This window comes from Lolium perenne, chromosome 3 (assembly GCF_019359855.2).
Source record: "Lolium perenne isolate Kyuss_39 chromosome 3, Kyuss_2.0, whole genome shotgun sequence".
NCBI lineage: Eukaryota > Viridiplantae > Streptophyta > Magnoliopsida > Poales > Poaceae > Lolium > Lolium perenne.
The window spans coordinates 336,478,568-336,497,988 of NC_067246.2; the positions used below are offsets into that span (position 1 = coordinate 336,478,568).

Sequence of the window (19,421 nt, forward strand, 5' to 3'; positions counted from 1 at the left end):
ATAAGATACATGCAAATAAGATCATCTAATAGCTATGCCAATCATGGAAAGGTACCAACAATTAATAATAAGCATCATGAATCATGTATATAAGCAGGATTGCAATGTTCATAAATGAGTATGATAGAGTGGTATCCCGCTTGCCCATATTTGATCAGCAAAACATAAATGCTCAGGCACCTCTGAAGTTCATAGAAAGACTAGAAATAGTGATTGTCAAAGATAAAAACATCAAAGTTATACCACAATCAATTATATTTTGAGACAAGCATATTATACTAAGAATGACAGTTGTGCTCTCAAGAAAGTGCTCAAAGAAAGGATGGAGACTCAACATAAAAGTAAAAGATTGACCCTTCGCAGAGGGAAGCAGGGATTAACATGCGCTAGAGCTTTTCATTTGTAAAACAGGAGTAAAATTATTTTGAGAGGTGTTTGTTGTTGTCAACGAATGGTAATGGGTACACCAACTACCTCGCCAACCGGACTTCCAAGAGCGGCTCCCATGAAGGACGTTATCTCCACCAGCAAGGTAGATCATCCCTCTTCTCTTTTGTTTACACACGTATTTTAGTTTTATTATGAGTGACACTCCCCCCAACCTTTGCTTACACAAGCCATGGCTAACCGAATCCTCGGGTGCCTTCCATCAATCACATACCATGGAGGAGTGTCTATTTGCAAAATTAAGTTGCTTACTGATGAATCAGAGCAAAACATGTGAAGAGAATTATTAGTAAAGTTTGATTAATCGGGGCTGGGAAAACATGTCGTAATGCCCTGATTAAATCTCATAGTACTCATCATGATATATGTATGTGCATTGTTATGCCTTCTTTATTTGTCAATTGCCCAACTGTAATTTGTTCACCCAACATTTGTTTATCTTATTGCAGAGACACCACTAGTAAACTGTGGACCCCGGTCCTATTCTTTACATCTGAAATACAATCTACTGCAATTGTTCTTTACTGTTCTTTGCAAACAAACTTCATCATCCACACTATACATCTAATCCTTTGTTTACAGCAAGCCGGTGAGATTGACAACCTCACTGTTACGTTGGGGCAAAGTACTGTGATTGTGTTGTGCAGGTTCCACGTTGGCGCCGGAATCCCTGGTGTTGCGCCGCACTACACTCCGCCACCAACAACCTTCAACGTGCTTCTTGGCTCCTCCTGGTTCGATAAACCTTGGTTTCTTTCTGAGGGAAAACTTACTGCTGTGCACATCACATCTTCCTCTTGGGGTTCCCAACGGACGTGTGTCTCACGCGCATCATGGCGCCCGTGGCATCGGCGCCACACATAGCGCCTCGCCAAAACGGCTAACTCCCAGACGCTTTGTCTTACAATATGTTTTGGGAAATTGCAAGTGCATGTGTGGCGCCGATGGGAGGGGCGCCACACAAAAGGGTTAGATGGGTGAAATAGTTTGCCCGGAAGGTCAGTCTGTGCTATAGTTGCAACAAAGGGTTATTTTTGTGTAAATCGCCGAGCGGTGTGCACTCTGCAGTCTGCACTCTTCAGGCTCGCCTGTTTTTTCTCTAGATAATAAATGTTATAAAGATGTCAATTATCTCTGCAACAATATAACATTCTAATGCAGTACATATACACACAACTAAGAAAATAATAGCTAAAAAAAATAAAAGTCATATGCTGTTTGTTGTACCAACATGACAAACACTATCAATGCAACATCTGAAGTCCAATTTTTTTAAAAGGGTGCCTCTAATAAGAAAAAGGTGTACAAGCGCCTTCATCGTTAAATTATAGATCTTAGATTTTAGGTTTTATCTTAAAAAAAGTCTTCACTCTCAAAACAATGTCTTCAACAAAGTCATTATCACACACAACCAATTAAAGCTATCTTGATTTCCCACCTAAATGGTAAGACGTTGAATTTCTCATGTGTTGTCGTCCCACATGTATGCCGCTACTACAAAGCCATATTCACTAACCAAGGTTCACATCGTTGCAACTCAAACTCATGGTTGCAACTCAAAACAAAGTACTCCCTTCGTCTCTTCTAGTTTTTTTAAACCCAAACTATTTAGAACTTTAACCTAGTTTACATAAAAATATATTGTTTACCTTGTAGAACATAATTCAAATACAACAATACATACTTATAGTTTACTTTGTTAGCTTCAAAATATTCATGAAAGTGGGCACAAACCGAGTTACAGATATTGCACAAAAGGTTATTCGGCCAATTCGAATGGCCTTTTTTTAGGGAATGCCATCTGGCTAGCTTTATTGAGATATTTACATCGTTTGCAAGAGCTGGCAAAATAAAATTAGGAGGGTCATCGCCCCAGTTACATGAAAATTTTGAATTAACACTAAACTTTGACAGTTCATGAGCTACCGAATGGCTTTTATATATGACAACGATGCACATCCTGTAAAGGATGATGGTCCTCCATAATAATTTATGGGTTTTATAGGAAGAAAATAAATGATGTTCTACTAAAATAGATATTGAAAAAGCGTTAAATACAATTTAATGGTATTTTCTTCAAGAAGTCATGTGTATGAAGGGTTTTAATCTGAAGTAGTGCCAACACTTATATAACTTCGTCAGGAATGGAAGCCTAGGTATTAAAGTAAATGATGGCATAGATCATTACTTATTACTAGATGGACGTGCGCGCAGTAGACCTTGATGTTAGTGGCACAGTGGTAGGCTGAGCATGCTTTTGTTTTCCCTTTTTCATTTCTTTTTCAAGTATTGCAAGATCAACCAGCCATGCTTAATAGCCAGATCATCCAAACGAAGATCACCAAACCCCAACTTCTATAAAATCAAATCAAATACCAAATTTAATATTATAAGAATCATCATGGCATACTTTTTATACTATATACATTTGTTAGTATGAATATCGATATTTTTCTGCTATATATACTTTGTCAAATTTTATAAGGATGAACTTTGGCGAAAAATTATACAGTACTCCCTCCGTCCACAAATATGTGTCATGCCGGATTTTCAAGATAAATTATGAAGTGGAACGAAAAATGCATTGAAAAGATGCATGTTTCCTCATTAATTCTTCCCTCTCTAATGAGCTAAATGCATGTGCTCAATATTATTGAGTTTGATTTCCATGCAATAAGAGAGAAATATTTTTTAGTACTTTAAAGTGCGTTGGAAAGATAGGAGTGCACTCTTAAGAATGAGTCTAGCTCACTTGGTTAGGGAAGTGAATGTACGACCTAGCCACCTAGGTTTAACTCCCTAAGACACAGATTTAGGTTCTTATTTTAAAAACAAAATCACTGTAGCGGTTTCCCCTAATCTCGTATTCCTTAAAAAAAAAGAGTACGCTTTTTGTGGACAAAGTTTGGAGCTAGTTAGAGCATCTCCAGCCGCGTCCCCCAAACCGTCCCCCAAACCGCATCGGATTGAGCGTTTGGGGGACGTCGCTCCCCAGTCGCGTCCCCCAAACGAAATTTCGGAAATTTTAAACTTAACGAGATTCGATTAAGATTCGTCCAAACTTACATAGATTCGAACGAAATTTGACTAAATTTAAACTAAACCTAATCTAGAACCATTTGCGGCGGCTGGAGGCGTCGTAGTACTGCTGGAAGTTGTACATGTCGTCGGTGACGACCTCCTGCTTGACGCGCTCGTCGACGGGCTCGTCGACGGGCTCGTCGACGGGCTCCTTCTTCACCAAGCCGCTTGGTCCTGCCTCGCCGTCGTCGGAGAGGTCCACCAGCGGCTTGCCGGAGTCGCGGATGGACATGGCGATCGCCGCGTCCAGGTCGCCCCTCCAGGCGTCCTTGTCGTCCATGGACGCCAAGAACGCCGCCCGCAGCCCTGGGCAGTCCTCGGGGTCGTCGCTGCTGGCGATGAGCCGCTGCTGCCGCTCGTACTCCGCCAGCAGCGCCGCCTGCGACACTTCCTCCGGCTCCTCCTTCACCTCCGGCTTCGGGATGAGGAGGGCACCGCCGCGCCTCCCTTGCTGCCGCCGGCTGCCGGTGCCGCTGCCGCCACGCCTCGTGTTGACGAGCGTCGCCGGCTCCTCCTTGACCTCCCGTTTGGGGACGGTGTAGGGCGCCGACCGGTAAGACGAGGACGGCGTCGATCGCGCCGGTCCCGAGGAAGAAGAGTGCGAGGAGGACGAGTACGTCGTCCTCCTCGGCTGCCATTGAGGAGACGGCGGCGGCGACGACGGCATCTCCAGCCTTGGTGCGCCGTTGCGGATGCCGCGAATGACGTTCTCGAGGGTGCGCCCCGGAACGCCCCAGAACAGGGCGCGGCCGTCCCTGTTCCAGCTATTGGGGCCGCCGACGAGGTTGTCGGTGCTGTGCATCTCGACGTCGTACTTCGCCTGGAAGTACGTCGTCCACCAGGCGTCCCTCCATTGGTCTGTGCGCGGCTTTGGCGGCGGCGGAACGCCAATGCCGTTCACGGCCATCTTCCAGCCGCCGCTGCTTGGCAGCCGCATGTCCGGCGAGACTGGATACCGGGCGTGGTACAGCGCCCACGCCTCCGGCACGGTGAGGGGCTGCCGCGGCCGAAGCCGTTCGCCGCGGCGATCTTGCGGGAGGACGAGCTCGACATTTTTGAAGCGGCGAGGAGAAGATCTGGGAGGGGGAGGCGGCGGCGACGAGAAGGATTGTGAGCGGCGAGAACTGCAGGGCGTCTTAAAACAGCGGCGGCAGCGGGTGGTTGCACGCAATAACTCCGGCACGGACGGCCACGCGGCCATGCACGACGAGACGCGTCCCTGCGTCGCCTGGGAAAACAGGGACGCCATTAACGTCGCTTGACCAAAGGTAGGCGACGGGGTTTTAGCCTTCCGTGCCGCTGACGGGTCGGGCCCGCGTCGGTTCGCCTCGCTTTTCGGTGTGTCCGGCGTCCCCGGTGCGTCCCCTGTGGGACGGGGACGGGCTCGGGGCGCCGGACACCGTATCGGGTCGCGCCGGACAAAAATGAGCTTTGAGGGACGCGGCTGGACCGTATTTTCTGTCCGGCGCGCCCCAAATCCCTTTGGGGGACGCTTTGGGGGACGCGATTGGAGATGCTCTTATCCAGTTATTTAAGGATGGAGGGATATGTGACATACTTTTTAAGATAGAGGGAGTATACTGCTGATTGATTTGTTTTGAACGGGGAAAATACTTTCCTTTTTGGAACTCTTATCTCCATCCACGAAAAAAAAGCGTTGGCCGTAGAAATGAAACTCTTTTAGGCTGCCATTGAATCGATTCCCCAAAGTCCAACAAACCCTTGATTCGTAAAATCCTCGCATTCCCCGACCACACATCACTACCAACTACCAAGCCCCGAACCCTCGCTCCCGCTTCTCTCGCCAGCCATGGAGGCGGTGGCGGCGGCGGCCTCGGCTGCTGCTGCGGCTGCCAAGGACTTGGCGGCGGCTGCTGCGAAGGATGCAGCGGCGGCTGCAGCGACTGCCAAGGAGAAGAAGGCTGCCGCGAAGGAGGCGGCTGTGGCGGCTTCGACCGCGGAGTTGAATGCCGAGCAGGCGGCTGCGAGGGCTTCCGCTTTGGCACTAGATGCGAAGGAGGCAGCTGCCGTGGCGGCCGCTGCGACGGCGGCGGCGGCGGCGCAAGCTTCCAGGAAGCGTAAGTTCCATCTGGTCGACGACCAAGTTCCATCCGATGGGGATTTCATCAGCCGCCTCCCCGACCACCTCCTCGACACAATCGTCTTGCGTATCCCCACCAAGGAACGCGTCCGCACGCAGGCATTCTCTCGCCGGTGGCGCCCGCTCTGGCGCTCCACTCCTCTCGACCTGGTGGCGGACTACGACCTCAAGAGCAAGGGCCGTAAGACCGTCGACTTGATCCATAAGATCATCTCCCAGCACCCCGGCCCTGCGCGCCGCTTCTCGTTCCGCCTCTCCATCACCGACTGTTACCACGAGCTCGTAGGCTGGATTGGTTCTCGGGCCCTGGACAATCTGCAGGAGCTCGAGCTCGACTACACCCACACTCACTCGTCCAATGACAGGAAGAAGATGTACATGTGGCAGCTGCCATCGGCTGTGTTTCGGTTCGCGCCCACACTCCGCGTGGCCAAGTTTTACAACTGCATTTTCCCCGACTTTATTGTTCAGCTGGCCCTCAAGTTTCCGCGCCTCAAGCAGCTCACCCTGGATAGGGTCACCATGTCGGAGGATGCTCTTCAGAGCTTGCTCTCTGGCTGCACTCTACTGGAAAGCCTTGAGCTCAGGGACAATCTCGGCATTGTTCGCCTATGCATCAGCTCCCAAACTCTCAAGAGTTTAGGCTTCAGCGCCAACAGTAGGAACAAATGTGTCCTCTTACAAGAATTGGTCGTCGAGGACGCCCCGTCCCTCGAGAGGTTGCTGCCACTTGATCCAAAGTATGGTCCAGCGACTATACGGATAATCTCGGCACCTAAACTGAAGATATTGGGTATACTATCTGAAGACATATCAGAACTTCAGTTCGGAAACACGGTTTTTCAGGTACCAGCAGTCTTCAACCATTGCCCATTAGCATTCATATATGCAGGTTATTGTTCTTATTTGCATTTGTTTTATATTTCTGCAGAAAATGATTGTTGTCGGCTTGGCAACCAAAATGCACACCGTGAGGGTTTTGGCTCTTGGATCTGCTGGCCCCAATCAGGATACGGTGGCTAACTTCCTCAAGTGCTTCCCAAACTTGGAGAGGTTGTATGTCATTGTGAGTGCATATCATAGTTGCTTGCCTTAGATGTCAAAATCAGCATTTGATTCGACATGTAATCTAGCCAACTACCATATCGCTAACCTGTTGGCAACCTCTTTTTTATTGTTCCTTCTCTCTGTCTCCAGTTCCAGCCATCGATGGATAAGGATGATGTCCTGAAGTATGATCCCATTGAATGCCTTGAGCTCCATCTCAAAGTAGTTGTGTTGAAGAATTATAACAGCATCACGGGGTCATCTATTAGCTTCGCCAAGTTCTTTATTTTGAATGCGAAAGTGCTAAAGGAAATGAAAATCTCATTGGTTTACCACCGCCAGCAAAACTGGTTTGCTAATCAACGCAGGCTGCTACAAATTGAAAATAGAGCTTCTCAAGATGCTCGAATTGAACTGACATGTGGTCGTGGTTCTAGGGATAATTTCACACACAACAGGCATACCCATGATTTGTCAATGGCTGATCCGTTTGACATCCCCTCTGGAGAATGCTATGATTGTATGGAGCTAATAAGGAAGAAATCACTTCTATTTTGATGACCATTTGGAAGATTGCCTTGTCTTCTGTCCTTAGCTCACATTTTATGTTGCTACTTTTGTCTGTAGCCTATTTCCTAGCCTTCTAAGTTCTGATGGTCTAGGAAAGGATCTACTTCATTTGGTGATGGAGTATTTTGTGGCCTGCTCAAGATTATACCGGGGTTGAGGAGGTAATGTCTATGCTCAAGCTTCAAATCTGAGCTTGCTGGTTGAAGGGGGTTGTCAATAGTTAATTTTCTGTCGTTTTAAATTTGTTATGTTTGGTTGGTTGTCGTTGTTTCTTTGCTGTTTGGTCCTGTATTGTAAGCTGCTGCTACCAGTGGTTACTATATGTATGTATGAACTTGGAGAGGTTGTATGTCACAATTGGATTAGTTATATTTATCCTAACTTCCTTCATTCTTAGAATAATAGCATGTGAAGTTTGAATGCTGATTTTTTCGGTATACTTACATCTGTAAGGTGTCATAAATAAGGTAAAGTGTTTGGCACTTTTCGGACCTCGTTCCTCTATGAACTGTGCACGTCAGGAAGAAGTGCTACTGGATTTTTCTGACCCGTTCCCACGTGAACTGTACAAGCTGGTAAGAAATGCTACTTGATTAATCAATATTATTTCTCTACTATCCTATCAGCAGCGTGTTAACATGATGGATGTATCGTGTTTTAATCATCTATAAAGAACTGGAGGATATAAGCAGAGCTGTAGAAGCTTAGTGTGGCAGGATTTATGTGACTAGGGGATTTGAGTTCTGTATAGTCTGACATAATTCATGGATGTAGCATACACATAGCACATATATTTTGTTTGTAGCAAATCAGTAGTGAAAATAGTACCAAGGTTCCGTGAGGAAGAAGTGTGTATCTTCCTGGCAATATTAATATTAATATACCAATGCTTGACAAGCCGGCTAATGGTGGGGGATTGGGTACAAATAACAGAGGGATGAGCCGAGTAGATATGCAAATATTGTTCATCTCCAAATATCAATCTATTTGATGCTCTGGTCAATAAGAATCTGTGTAGTGGCAAAAGTACAACACGTTCATTTCTTGCATGCGACGCACATGGTTTATTCAGGAAATACATAAATGGATGCTTGGTTAAATTATTTCGCTGTATACTTGGAGGAAGCACATATGCCTGCATATTCTGCTGATTTTTGTCTTAGCAATGGTGCAATTGTGTATCCATGTAGCGAGGGACGAAGCTCGAGGAGAAAATCATTGGGTTCATCTCCACTTGTTATGTTGTATCTTCCACAAATAAACCAAGTGATAAACTAGATTAGTGAGTGCTAGCTCAGTGGCAAGACTTGTGAGTGCGCAGCCAGCCCACCGGGGTTCTGTGTCCCAACGGGACCGAATTAAACGGGGTGTTATCTAGTGCGTATAAATTCGCTGCTGGAGAGGTCTCATCATCTATCTGACAACGTATAGCCAAGAGAGGGAATCTTCCCCTGTTGGTCAACATTTGAAGGTTCGATGAAATTCGTTGGGTTCATCTGAATCCAACCCTTCTACATCAGCTCCGCCACTGCTAGCAAAGCTCAGTTTTCTATTTGAATGCATGATTCTTTCTTCTCAATATTTGTTGCTATCATCATGCTCAATTCATTAAGACTCTGGTGTGATACATATAGATATGGTGTTCTTCATTTTCCTGAAAATATTTTTTTTTATGTTGAGATGGGGTCATGTAGGTTCAGCAGCGTGTCTACGTTTACTAATATCCCCACTCTTATTTTCTATGAAATGACTGTTTTGGAGGTTCGGTCATATAGGTTAAAATGGAATTCATTTTCATCCCTTCCTCAAGAAAAACTTCTGTAGGTGTAGCAATAGGTCTATCTATCTTGTACCGGGGTATTACCCTTACCATAGTGACCCATGCGTAAGCAACTACAAGCTAGTACCCTAATAATTATAATTGGGTTGTTGTCATCGTGGTCATTTCTCAAGAAATGTTTGGCCAGTTACACAGTTCTAGCATTTCATCGCCGTGATTATTAGCAGCCTGCATTAATTTATCGTGTACATCTTTTTCTTAGAGTGTATCTGACAACAACAACATCAAAGCCTTTTTCCCAAGCAAGTTAGTCATACATGCTTTACATGCTGAACCTGATGCATGTTCTGTTTCATAAACTTCCTTAGACTTTTTGAATGTGCTCTGCATCATTGGATTATACATTTTGTCCTCATTCCGAGCTATACTGCAATGGTAGTACATAAATGCTCTATAATATTACTTTTATTAAAGCATCCTATATTGAGGCAAAATATATTTTGTGATTTTTTTCTGGTATAATTCAGCGATGCCCACTTAATGTTTACATGATAAGTTTTGGGTATTTTACAAAATGTATATCCTTTTTTGTAGTGATTTGAATCTTGTATTCGTTTGATAGAACACATATCACTTTTGAAGTCTCCAGGCTTCAAAATATGCATGTTGAACCTCATGCCTGTTCCGTTTCACAAACTTAGTCTTTTGAGTCCCCCCCTCCATAAATTTATAGATTTTTCACTTCATCCCTATCTATAGTGCAGCAGTACATATATGCTCTGTGAGAATGTTTTTGTTCAAGTATCCTATACTAAGGCAAAGCACAGTCTGTGATTTTCTTCTGTATAAATCAGCAATACCTGCTTAATCTTTACATGGTAGAGTCGAGCCACTGAGTACTCCAAATTGAGAGGCGTAACGGCCTCAGAATAGGGTATCGGTGGTTTACTGACAGGTGAAGTTTTGGTTACTTATCTTCTTAGCTATGGCCAGCTTTGTAAAGTTTCTGGTTACTTATCTTCTTAGCTATGGCCAGCTTTGTAAAGTTTCTTGTAGCCATCTACATCACCGGGAAGTTTTTTTCCCAAGAAAACACAATAATATAATTGTTTTTCATTTCATTGAAAAAGGATGAGTTTGTTTTACCGGTCTCCTAGGAGTAGGAGGTGGTGCTTACAACAGGTTACAGGTGTTTTAATGGACGTCCCACGTTGCCAGCAGAGTCACCTGGAGTCCAAGGGTGCCAGCTTATGCCCACATAGCTGCCTGCCTGGCCATGAGATGGCTGACTGATGGTTGTGCTCCATCGAAGACGCAACTGTTCCAATGCTTCCACATCACTGGGAAGTTGTGATATCATGCAGCAGACAGAAAGTTGTGATCTTCAGAGACACTAGGTTTCTGGTAAAGCAGAGCTGTGTAAAATTTGTGTAAGGAGCCTTAATGCAACAGGTTGGCCTTGATAGATGTCCGTCGACAATGTGCGTGATCGTGCATCATTGAAATGTAGCTAGGTTCACCGGCTGCTTGAACTGATGCTGAGTTTGTCGGAGGATCGGGTTCGCGATTGAATCTGTTAAAAATCTGAAATGCAGTTGATAGTGAGATAGAGTTCATATCTGCTGAGCTCTGTTTCAGTGAAATCTGCACCAATTAATTAACTGGGCCGGAGTCGGATGGGTGGCCATTTGGTCAGAAGATTGGTAGCATGATTTTTATTCTGGTGATTTGGATGTAGTAGAAGAATTATAGATTATCCTGTAGTCACAGTATGCGCATACTTCAGATTACTTCAGGCGAGCTCATGAATGATCCGGTGACTAGGTTCAGGGACATGGTTACGAACGGACAGTCTCCAGTTTCAGGAAACAGTAACAAGTATGGCAGGGCTTGGAGCTGCCCGCAGTCTGCAGGTTCAAAATGACACCACGGTAAATTGGTTCAAAATGACACAACATTTGCTTAACCTGTATATATGTGGCTGACGGTTGAGAGCAAAAAAAATGAAGATGTAAAATAACCATCGTTTCCATCACATTGGAGCAAAAACCAGTTTCAGCAGATGATGTAGATGTTTTCTCGCAAGTTTCTGGCCTGATACAATAGTACATATAAAATTGGAAATGGCACTGCAAGTCTTGACCTGTTTTTCATCCAGCAGGCAGGCTACTTTCTTGACAGACTGTGCGACATTGGCAACTGCGGCATCATCGCAAAACATGCTGCGTGTTCCTGGACACTGGTCCATCAGACCACAACTCGCTCAAATTGCTTCTTCAACGGCCTTTGATTCTTCTATGATATATCATATCAACAGAGGTTATAATTTCAGGGCTCATCATCAAGCCAAGTTGGCGCTGAAGATTCAGAATACATCTTTTAGCTACAGGTGTTTAGATTCAGGCACAGACACTTGCCTAAATGCAGATATAGCTGCAGTTTCATGCATCATGCAATGCAAGATTGTACATGTACGTTGTTGTTAAATCAATGAAGGTTTATGTGTTCAAAAAAAAAAAAAAAAAAAAGAAAGAAAGAATGCATAGATAAACGACTCACCTTATGATGAGAAGAGGAGTCACGGCTCCCTGATTTTTCTGTTGAATTCTCTTTTCGTGAACCATTTAATTATTGTTTAATCATCAATAAAGTTGGACGTGGTGGCTTTTCACTGAGCCGCGCGACTACCAATTCGGCGAACCTCCACCGTGTCCCCCTCCCCCATTCCCACCTTCCCGGCCCGGTCTCCGCGCGCCACGGCGGCTGGCATGGACGTCGACGACCCGACGCCGCGCGGCGGCGGAGGCGGCGGGGAACCGCCCCGCATCCGGCGGCTGGAGGAGTCGGTGGTGAACCGCATCGCCGCGGGGGAGGTAATCCAGCGGCCGTCCTCGGCGGTGAAGGAGCTCGTCGAGAACAGCATCGACGCCGGCGCGTCCACCGTCTCCGTCACCGTCAAGGACGGCGGCCTCAAGCTCATCCAGGTCTCCGACGACGGCCACGGCATCCGGGTACGCCCGCCCGCTTCCTAAACCCTAAACCCCGAAACGAATCCCCCATTCCAATACCTTCCAGTGCCAAATCCCTGCGAAATGCTGGGATTCGCGAGCTGTTAGTTGCGATTTCTGCCTAATCCTGTGGGCATGTGGTGGAATTGCCAGGCACGTGCACGATTTTTTGAGAATTTTACTCTTGTGAATTTGCACACTGAATCTGTTTGTTCCGACTTTAGCTGTAAACGTTGCATAGGAAGCGGCCTGTGGGTAGTTGAGGGCGCACCTTACCATTAACAGGCAACACAATACTGTTAGCGCCAGTTGCCTCTAGGCGCGGCATGCCAGCATTTCAGTTGTTTGCTGCGTTACGATGTATCGTATATTAGGCTTCAAGGGAGCCTAGTCACTGGCAGCCTACTCTACATAGGATTACAAAAATGCTGATGTTGGGCATATGAAGAGTTGAGCATGTTCAGAATTTCGCTTAAGCAGCACACAGATCAAGCATTTGCGTAACTGTTGATCACCAGGACCTATGTCAGCTAACTTGGATTCGTTTCACAGTTCGAGGACTTGCCAATATTGTGTGAGTGATTGGGAAATTTAGTCTTATTATTTTGTACACTTAATCTGTTTGTTCCACTTTAGCTGTAAAATCTGCGTAGGAGCGGCATATGAGAAGTTCAGGGAGCGCACCTTCTCATTAACAGGAAGCTCAAGATTGTTAACAGCAGTTGCCTCTAGGCAGCATTTTAGTTGTTGGCCGCGCAATGCTGTAACGTATATTGTGCTTGAGGCGTGCTATCAAGGGAGCTTAGTCACCGGCAGCCTATTCTACAGGATTACAATATTGATATTGGGCACATGAAGAGTTGGGCATGCTCAAAATTTTGCTTGAACAGCACATAGATGAAGCGTTTGTGTAAGCACTGTTGATCGCCAGTACCTTTGTAAGCTAACTTGGATTCGTTTCACAGTTTGAGGACTTGCCAATACTGTGTGAGAGGCATACTACCTCCAAGTTGTCTGCATACGAGGATCTGCAGACGATTACATCCATGGGGTTCAGAGGAGAGGCTTTGGCCAGTATGACTTACGTTGGCCATGTTACCGTGACTACAATAACGGAAGGCCAACTGCACGGCTACAGGTCAGTCCATGTGCAACTTCAAGTCTTTCTGTTTGACTCTGGAGCCGTTTGATAATTTCCCGGCAAAAAAAGTTGTTTTGTTGATGATCATTACCATGTTTCCACTCAGAGTGTCATATAGGGATGGAGTAATGGAGAATGATCCGAAGCCATGTGCTGCAGTTAAAGGAACTCAAGTCATGGTGGGTTTGCAGCTTTGCATATAGTACTACTGCTGTATTTGATATGTACTGCGTTTCTTACAGCAATTTTTTTCTATGCAGGTTGAAAATTTATTTTACAATATGGTAGCTCGCAGGAAAACATTGCAGAACTCCAATGATGACTATCCCAAGATAGTGGACTTCATCAGTCGGTTTGCAGTCCATCACATCAACGTGAATTTCTCGTGTAGAAAGGTAAATATAGATATTTATGTGAACTCATCACTTTTAAGAGGGTGACATTTGCATCCTCTCTTGTCACAGCATGGATCCAATAGAGCAGATGTTCATAGTGCAAGCACGTCTTCAAGGATAGATGCTATCAGGAATGTCTATGGGGCTTCTGTTGTCCGTGATCTGATGGAAATAGAGGTTTCAGATGAGAATGCTGTAGATGAAATATTCAGGATGGATGGTTTCATCTCAAATGCTAACTATGTGGCAAAGAAGACTACTATGATTCTTTTCATAAATGGTAAAGAAGATAGCTGCAGCTCAATGGCATTTGCAGATCACACATGGCAGTAGAGATTTTTTTTAGAGATTTTCCTCCATAAATAAATTATGTTAATTTTATGCACTAAAAGTTTGCATAATAACATGTCATGTATATCTGACCAGAGTTTGGCAGTTTGGCCATTTAGCTGAATATATAAGATAGAGATATACTTGTCAGTTAAAAAAAAGAGTGGCAATTTGGCCATTTAACTGATGTCTACTTTGATAGACACAGGGTTATCTTTTATGAAATGCTTTTGTAAGACCAACAAAGTTTCAAATTATACACCCATTGAATTTGTGTATAGCTCTTCTGTTTTCATATCGTGCTTGTTTCTTTGCTTTCTATCAATGCATCGAAACGCAAGGCTTTTGCATTTTCTCTATATGCTTGTCTCTTTGCATTAGCGGATAACTGTCTCCGTTTTACTCTCCAGATAGGCTTGTAGACTGCACTTCTTTGAAAAGAGCTATTGAATTTGTGTACTCTGCAATATTGCCTCAAGCATCTAAACCCTTCGTATACATGTCCATCAATCTTCCACCAGAACATGTGGATGTCAATATACATCCAACCAAAAAAGAGGTATGCTGTGACAAAATCCGGTGCTTGATGTGCAAGTATTTCTGCAATTGCTGGATTTGAACAAATGGTTTAATGATTCTTTTGGTTGCAGGTTAGCCTCTTGAATCAAGAGCGTATTATTGAAATGATTAAAGATGCTATTGAGGAAAAGCTGATGAATTGTAATACCACAAGGATATTCCAAACTCAGGTTATTCATGGGTTATGCTTACATAAATCCATTGATACTTTGCCTTTTATTCTATGTTAAGTGAAAGTACGGTTACTTCTCTGACAAACTGTTTGGTTACTTTCACTGTAAAAAAAAACTGTTTGGTTTCTTTCCACTGCATAACTGGTCACCGTCTTTGGAGACTGTATCTGTTCCAAAGCTACTACCAGTTGCATAAATGCCTCAATTTCCAAATATGCGTAATAGTTGCAGAAAGTTATGCACAAGTTTGTACATTGACATTTTCTTAAAAACTTGCTCTCGTGGAAAATGGACTTATCACTAGATGATCCTTGGTGAAATAGTCAAGCTCAGATCTTTAGTCAAGCCTCACCTTTTACTTGTACAATTTTACTTCTATGGTCAATGCTGTTTATATACTCCTTTAAAAGTAGATTGTTATATTTGCGACACTTAGGAATGCAGTATATTGCAGAACTTTACCTGGGGTTTCTACATTTAGGCAACCACCCAACTTGTATTTAATACTTGATGCTAGTGCTTTTACCTATTTCTTAAGCGTGCCCGTTCGCAAAAGCTACTTATCTCCTGCGCAATGTACTTTTATAATACATGGTCCAACCTACTGCTAACTTATGAATATATACTTAGCTATCTGGACAACGAATATTATGTGCATATGTATTTTACATTTTGATGTGAACTTTTGTGCACATTGGTGATGCTTTTCGATGTGCATTGCAGGCAGTAAATACTTCAGCACTTACTCAAGCTAGCACACAAAAGGAGAAAGGTACTGAGGTCAGCACGCCTACTGGTATGTAGCATATCATCCCATAAATATGCGTCAGTGTCAATTTTAGTACCTTTTCAACCTAAGAAGTTTCAAAATAGACAGTATATTTAGTTAACTGTGTATTATTGAGCTATCTAGTAAATAATGCGTGAAACTGCCACCTCCCATCCCATCGAATAATCTTACTATAATCATATTATTATACTGTAGGAGCAAAATCTCAAAAGATTCCGAGCCAAATGGTCAGAACAGATCCACGTGATCCTTCTGGAAGGCTGCACACTTATTGGCATGGGCAATCTTCAAATCTTGAAAAGAAATCTGACCTTGTTTCCGTAAGGTGTTGTCCTGAACTCCTGCTTAGCTAGCTGGCAGCATTCACCACTTTCTGTATTTTCTTATGCCCTTCAAATTCTGTACCAAGTACCTCTACTGGACCTTTTTCTACACTGGTGCTAAATTCATAAATTCTATTAGAGGAACAGATAGAGTATTTTACTGACATTTCTTCTACTTACTGGGACTGATTATGTCTTATATTTTTCTATGGTTCCCCAAGAAATGTTGTAAGATCAAGAAGAAATCCAAAAGATGCTGGTGATTTGTCCAGTCGTCATGAGCTTCTTACAGAAATAGATACAAATTTACATCTTGGTGAGCTCATCTTAACCTGTGATGCCTGAATCTGTCTCCATTTTTTTAGACTGACTTTTTTGTGTATTGCTTTAGGACTTCTGGATATTGTTAAGAACTGCACATATGTTGGAGTTGCGGATGAAGTCTTCGCTTTGATACAGCACAATACCCGCTTATACCTTGTGAATGTGGTAAATGTTAGGTAAATCCTATACGTTGATGACTAGTATTACTCTTCTATGACGTATATACCTAAGCCATTTTAAAAAAAAAATCTGATGAATTGAAGGCAACAGAAACTGTATCTCTCTTCACACTTGCAAATGCATGCATGCGTAGACATGCAATATTGCTTGCACACGCCATCATCCAACTGTTACCCATGCATTCATATCCAAGTTGAAAGCCCGCAACTACTGCCGCCTCTTCCAAATATTGTGTCGACATTTTTCTGTCCTAAGTCATTATATGGTACTGGTTTTTTTGGTGAGAGAGATTGATGATTCAACTTTATAATGCAGTAAAGAACTCATGTACCAACAAGCTTTGTGCCGTTTTGGAAACTTCAATGCTATACAACTCAGTGAACCAGCTCCGCTTCGGGAGTTGATGATGATGGCTCTGAAAGATGACGAATCAATTAGTGATGAAAATGACAAGGAGAAACTGGAAATTGCAGAAGTAAGTTGTTTTCTTAATTGATTGAGTATTTGTTTATCTTGTAGGTGATGGGGAACAGATGTAACTTTTTATTTGTCCACCTTCATGCTGTTTCATTTTCTTGATTCATGTATTACAGCTTAATCCTCTGACTCCTGTTGTATAGCTCCATTGATGAAGATATTACTTGTTTGCAGGTGAACACTGAGATCCTGAAAGAAAATGCTGAGATGATTAATGAGTACTTCTCTATTCACATTGACCAAAGCGGCAACTTGACCAGACTTCCTGTTGTACTTGATCAGTACACGCCTGATATGGATCGTCTTCCAGAGTTCGCATTAACTTTGGGAAATGATGTAGGTTTCCTTTTATTAAGCTGTCACGTTCATTGTAGTCCTATATGGTAATTAAATTTGGGCATGATATTTGATTATCCACTCCCTGCTGAGGCAATGGCAAGTAAATTTGTAGGCTGATACTATGTTCAAATTTTAGTTTTGGTGTTTCATGTAGATTCAGCTAGGTATCCGGGAGTAACTTCTTCTTGTTTTATATTCCAAGTTATTTCGTAATTGCAGTCCCAAGAGATGTTGCTTCATGACATATTTTGTTTTAGATTGTACAATAGTTCTCCAAACTGGCAATCCTCATATTTACTGGTTGCCATCTTATAATAGGTTACATGGGACGTTGAAAGAGACTGCTTCAGAACGGCAGCTGCTGCTATTGGAAACTTCTATGCACTTCATCCTCCCATCCTTCCAAATCCATCTGGCAACGGCATTCAGTTATACAAGAAAAATAAAGATTGCATGGCAAGTGGTGAACGTGATAATGATTCAACAAATACAGGTTAGACTGTTGGTAACTGTATTGTATACCCATTGAAGTGCACAAAGAACATATATGCTTAGTGTAACATCTTAGTTGCTAATTGAGTCCATAGTTTTCCCCAGTTTACTACTCATTAACCATCCAAATAACGTGACACTGAAATTTATATAATAAAGAAATATTGATGATAAGTGATGCTGCATCTACATATTCCGTGGAGCCAATTGTATGTTCTTTTCATTCAAAGTTAAATGCCACTGGTGCTTGTTATATATTGCACTACAGATGAAGATGAGATTGATCAAGAACTACTCGCGGAGGCCGAGGCAGCATGGGCTCAACGCGAGTGGACCATTCAGCATGTCTTGTTTCCATCCATGCGACTTTTCCTGAAGCCCCCAAAGTCGATGGCAACTGATGGAACATTTGTGCAGGTTCTTTCTTAACTTTGGTTCAGTTTCCCTTTATATTTGTTAACTTATATATATATATATAGTTCAATCTCTTACTTATTCTCTGGACTTCTAAAATTTTAGAAGTTCTCTATATGGCACTATAGGCTGTTACTGCACTCATGTCCATGAAATGCTCAATTCTAGCACTGCAATTCCTGAGATGCATGTGTACAAGTTTTATTTCCATTATTCTTTCTCAGCAAAGCATGGACACTTCCTTGCTCAAAATATTGCTTATAAAGTCGTTAAATTCTCTTACCAACCAATGCGTAAAATAAGTTCCTTAGGAATCACCGAGCTACATACACAAGACAGTTTCGGGTAGACTATCTGGTTTGCCACACATGTAGCAAACAGAATTGACATGAAAGCGCAACAACTAGAAGTTGTGCAAATATTACTTTACCTTTTTTGTGGAAGATATTTATGAACGATTCCTGATCTTGAGTTTGTTATTTCAATTATTATGTAGGTTGCTTCTCTGGAAAAACTTTACAAGATTTTTGAAAGATGCTAGCCAACATGAGTGATCACAAGATAGAAGGGAGTAGGCGTAGTGGCACCCGTGTATTTTTGGTAGCATTGTAAATATTTGAAGAAATATCAAATATTGATTCCACTTTCCGTATTGAAATAGTAGCAAATCTGTGAATAGTTTGAGCATGCTGCTGAATTTTCAGGTATCGGCCTGCATTAACATGCAAGTTGGTAACACTCTTCTTGTGATCTTCTCGTCCAAACCCTGAGAAAATCATTTCATTTGTGCTCGGGGCGGGAAAACACTGATTCGATGCATTTCCTTAGAAGTCGTTTGGTATCCATCATTTGGGTCTAGAATCCTGAAATTAATTTTGGAATTCTATAGGTGGGCTGTTTGGTTGCCACGGAATTGGGTCGTCATTTCATTTAGGAAATCCAGCAAAATGACGTCATGGGTAAACACGATTCCGAGCTGAGACTTGTCATTTGCGTTTCTCTATAAATATTGAAGCCATTTACAAATTAAATATTGAATTCTGCTGTCATTTGCAATTCATGTGGCAACCAAACAATTGTCTTTTTCTGGAATTACAATGTAAATAAAATGAATACATATATTCATTTCAAAATGCTACAAATGAAAGGAAAGCCTGGCTTCCAAACAACTTCTTATAGAAAACCATTAAAAGTTTTGTTAATTTAAATTTAGCTTTATATTTGCATTCATGGAGGCTATCTATTCGTGAATGAAGTGTACATGTTGCAGCGGGAATATATTTTTATAAAGTTTATTGAAATAAATCCTTATAAAAGTTGTGCAACAGTAAGTTGTCTAACTTGAATATGATTTAATCAATGTGAAATGGTTATGTATCTGATAAAATTAAAGGTCATCAAGATTCATAACCTGATTGATGTTGCATGCT

General features: G+C 42.9%; 2 protein-coding genes across 3 annotated transcripts; both read left to right on the top strand.

Moving 5' to 3' along the window:
* Nucleotides 1-5,245: 5,245 nt before the first annotated feature.
* Nucleotides 5,246-7,648, top strand: LOC127345928 (F-box protein At5g03100). Of its 2 annotated transcripts, none has more exons than XM_071828734.1 (3): nt 5,246-6,475; nt 6,561-6,682; nt 6,827-7,012. In XM_071828734.1, exons 1-3 carry the CDS (start codon nt 5,339-5,341, stop codon nt 6,858-6,860), a joined length of 1,293 nt encoding a protein of 430 aa, XP_071684835.1. In that variant the 5' UTR covers nt 5,246-5,338; the 3' UTR covers nt 6,861-7,012. The 2 variants fall into 2 exon arrangements, with proteins under 2 accessions (XP_071684835.1, XP_051228427.1); XM_051372467.2 differs by having other exon boundaries at nt 5,250-6,475; nt 6,561-6,695; nt 6,827-7,648.
* Nucleotides 7,649-11,695: 4,047 nt separating this feature from the next.
* LOC127345929 (DNA mismatch repair protein MLH1) lies at nt 11,696-18,782 on the top strand. The gene is made up of 16 exons (XM_051372468.2): nt 11,696-12,037; nt 13,000-13,172; nt 13,282-13,354; nt 13,436-13,570; nt 13,640-13,850; nt 14,311-14,459; nt 14,551-14,649; nt 15,376-15,448; nt 15,638-15,767; nt 15,987-16,081; nt 16,157-16,265; nt 16,585-16,744; nt 16,921-17,082; nt 17,404-17,578; nt 17,846-17,994; nt 18,488-18,782. The coding sequence occupies exons 1-16, from the start codon at nt 11,795-11,797 to the stop codon at nt 18,530-18,532; spliced, it is 2,181 nt and encodes a 726-aa protein (XP_051228428.1). The 5' UTR covers nt 11,696-11,794; the 3' UTR covers nt 18,533-18,782.
* The last annotated feature ends 639 nt before the right edge of the window (nt 18,783-19,421 follow it).

Excerpts from the sequence above, each read along its gene's own strand:
- LOC127345929 (XM_051372468.2), top strand. The coding sequence starts at position 11,795 with ATGGACGTCGACGACCCGACGCCGCGCGGCGGCGGAGGCGGCGGGGAA. Across the intron at positions 15,449-15,637 it reads TGAGGTCAGCACGCCTACTG|GAGCAAAATCTCAAAAGATT; the intron begins GTATGTAGCATA and ends ATTATACTGTAG. Across the intron at positions 17,083-17,403 it reads CATTAACTTTGGGAAATGAT|GTTACATGGGACGTTGAAAG; the intron begins GTAGGTTTCCTT and ends ATCTTATAATAG.
- LOC127345928 (XM_051372467.2), top strand. The coding sequence starts at position 5,339 with ATGGAGGCGGTGGCGGCGGCGGCCTCGGCTGCTGCTGCGGCTGCCAAG. Across the intron at positions 6,476-6,560 it reads TCGGAAACACGGTTTTTCAG|AAAATGATTGTTGTCGGCTT; the intron begins GTACCAGCAGTC and ends ATATTTCTGCAG. Across the intron at positions 6,696-6,826 it reads TGGAGAGGTTGTATGTCATT|TTCCAGCCATCGATGGATAA; the intron begins GTGAGTGCATAT and ends CTCTGTCTCCAG.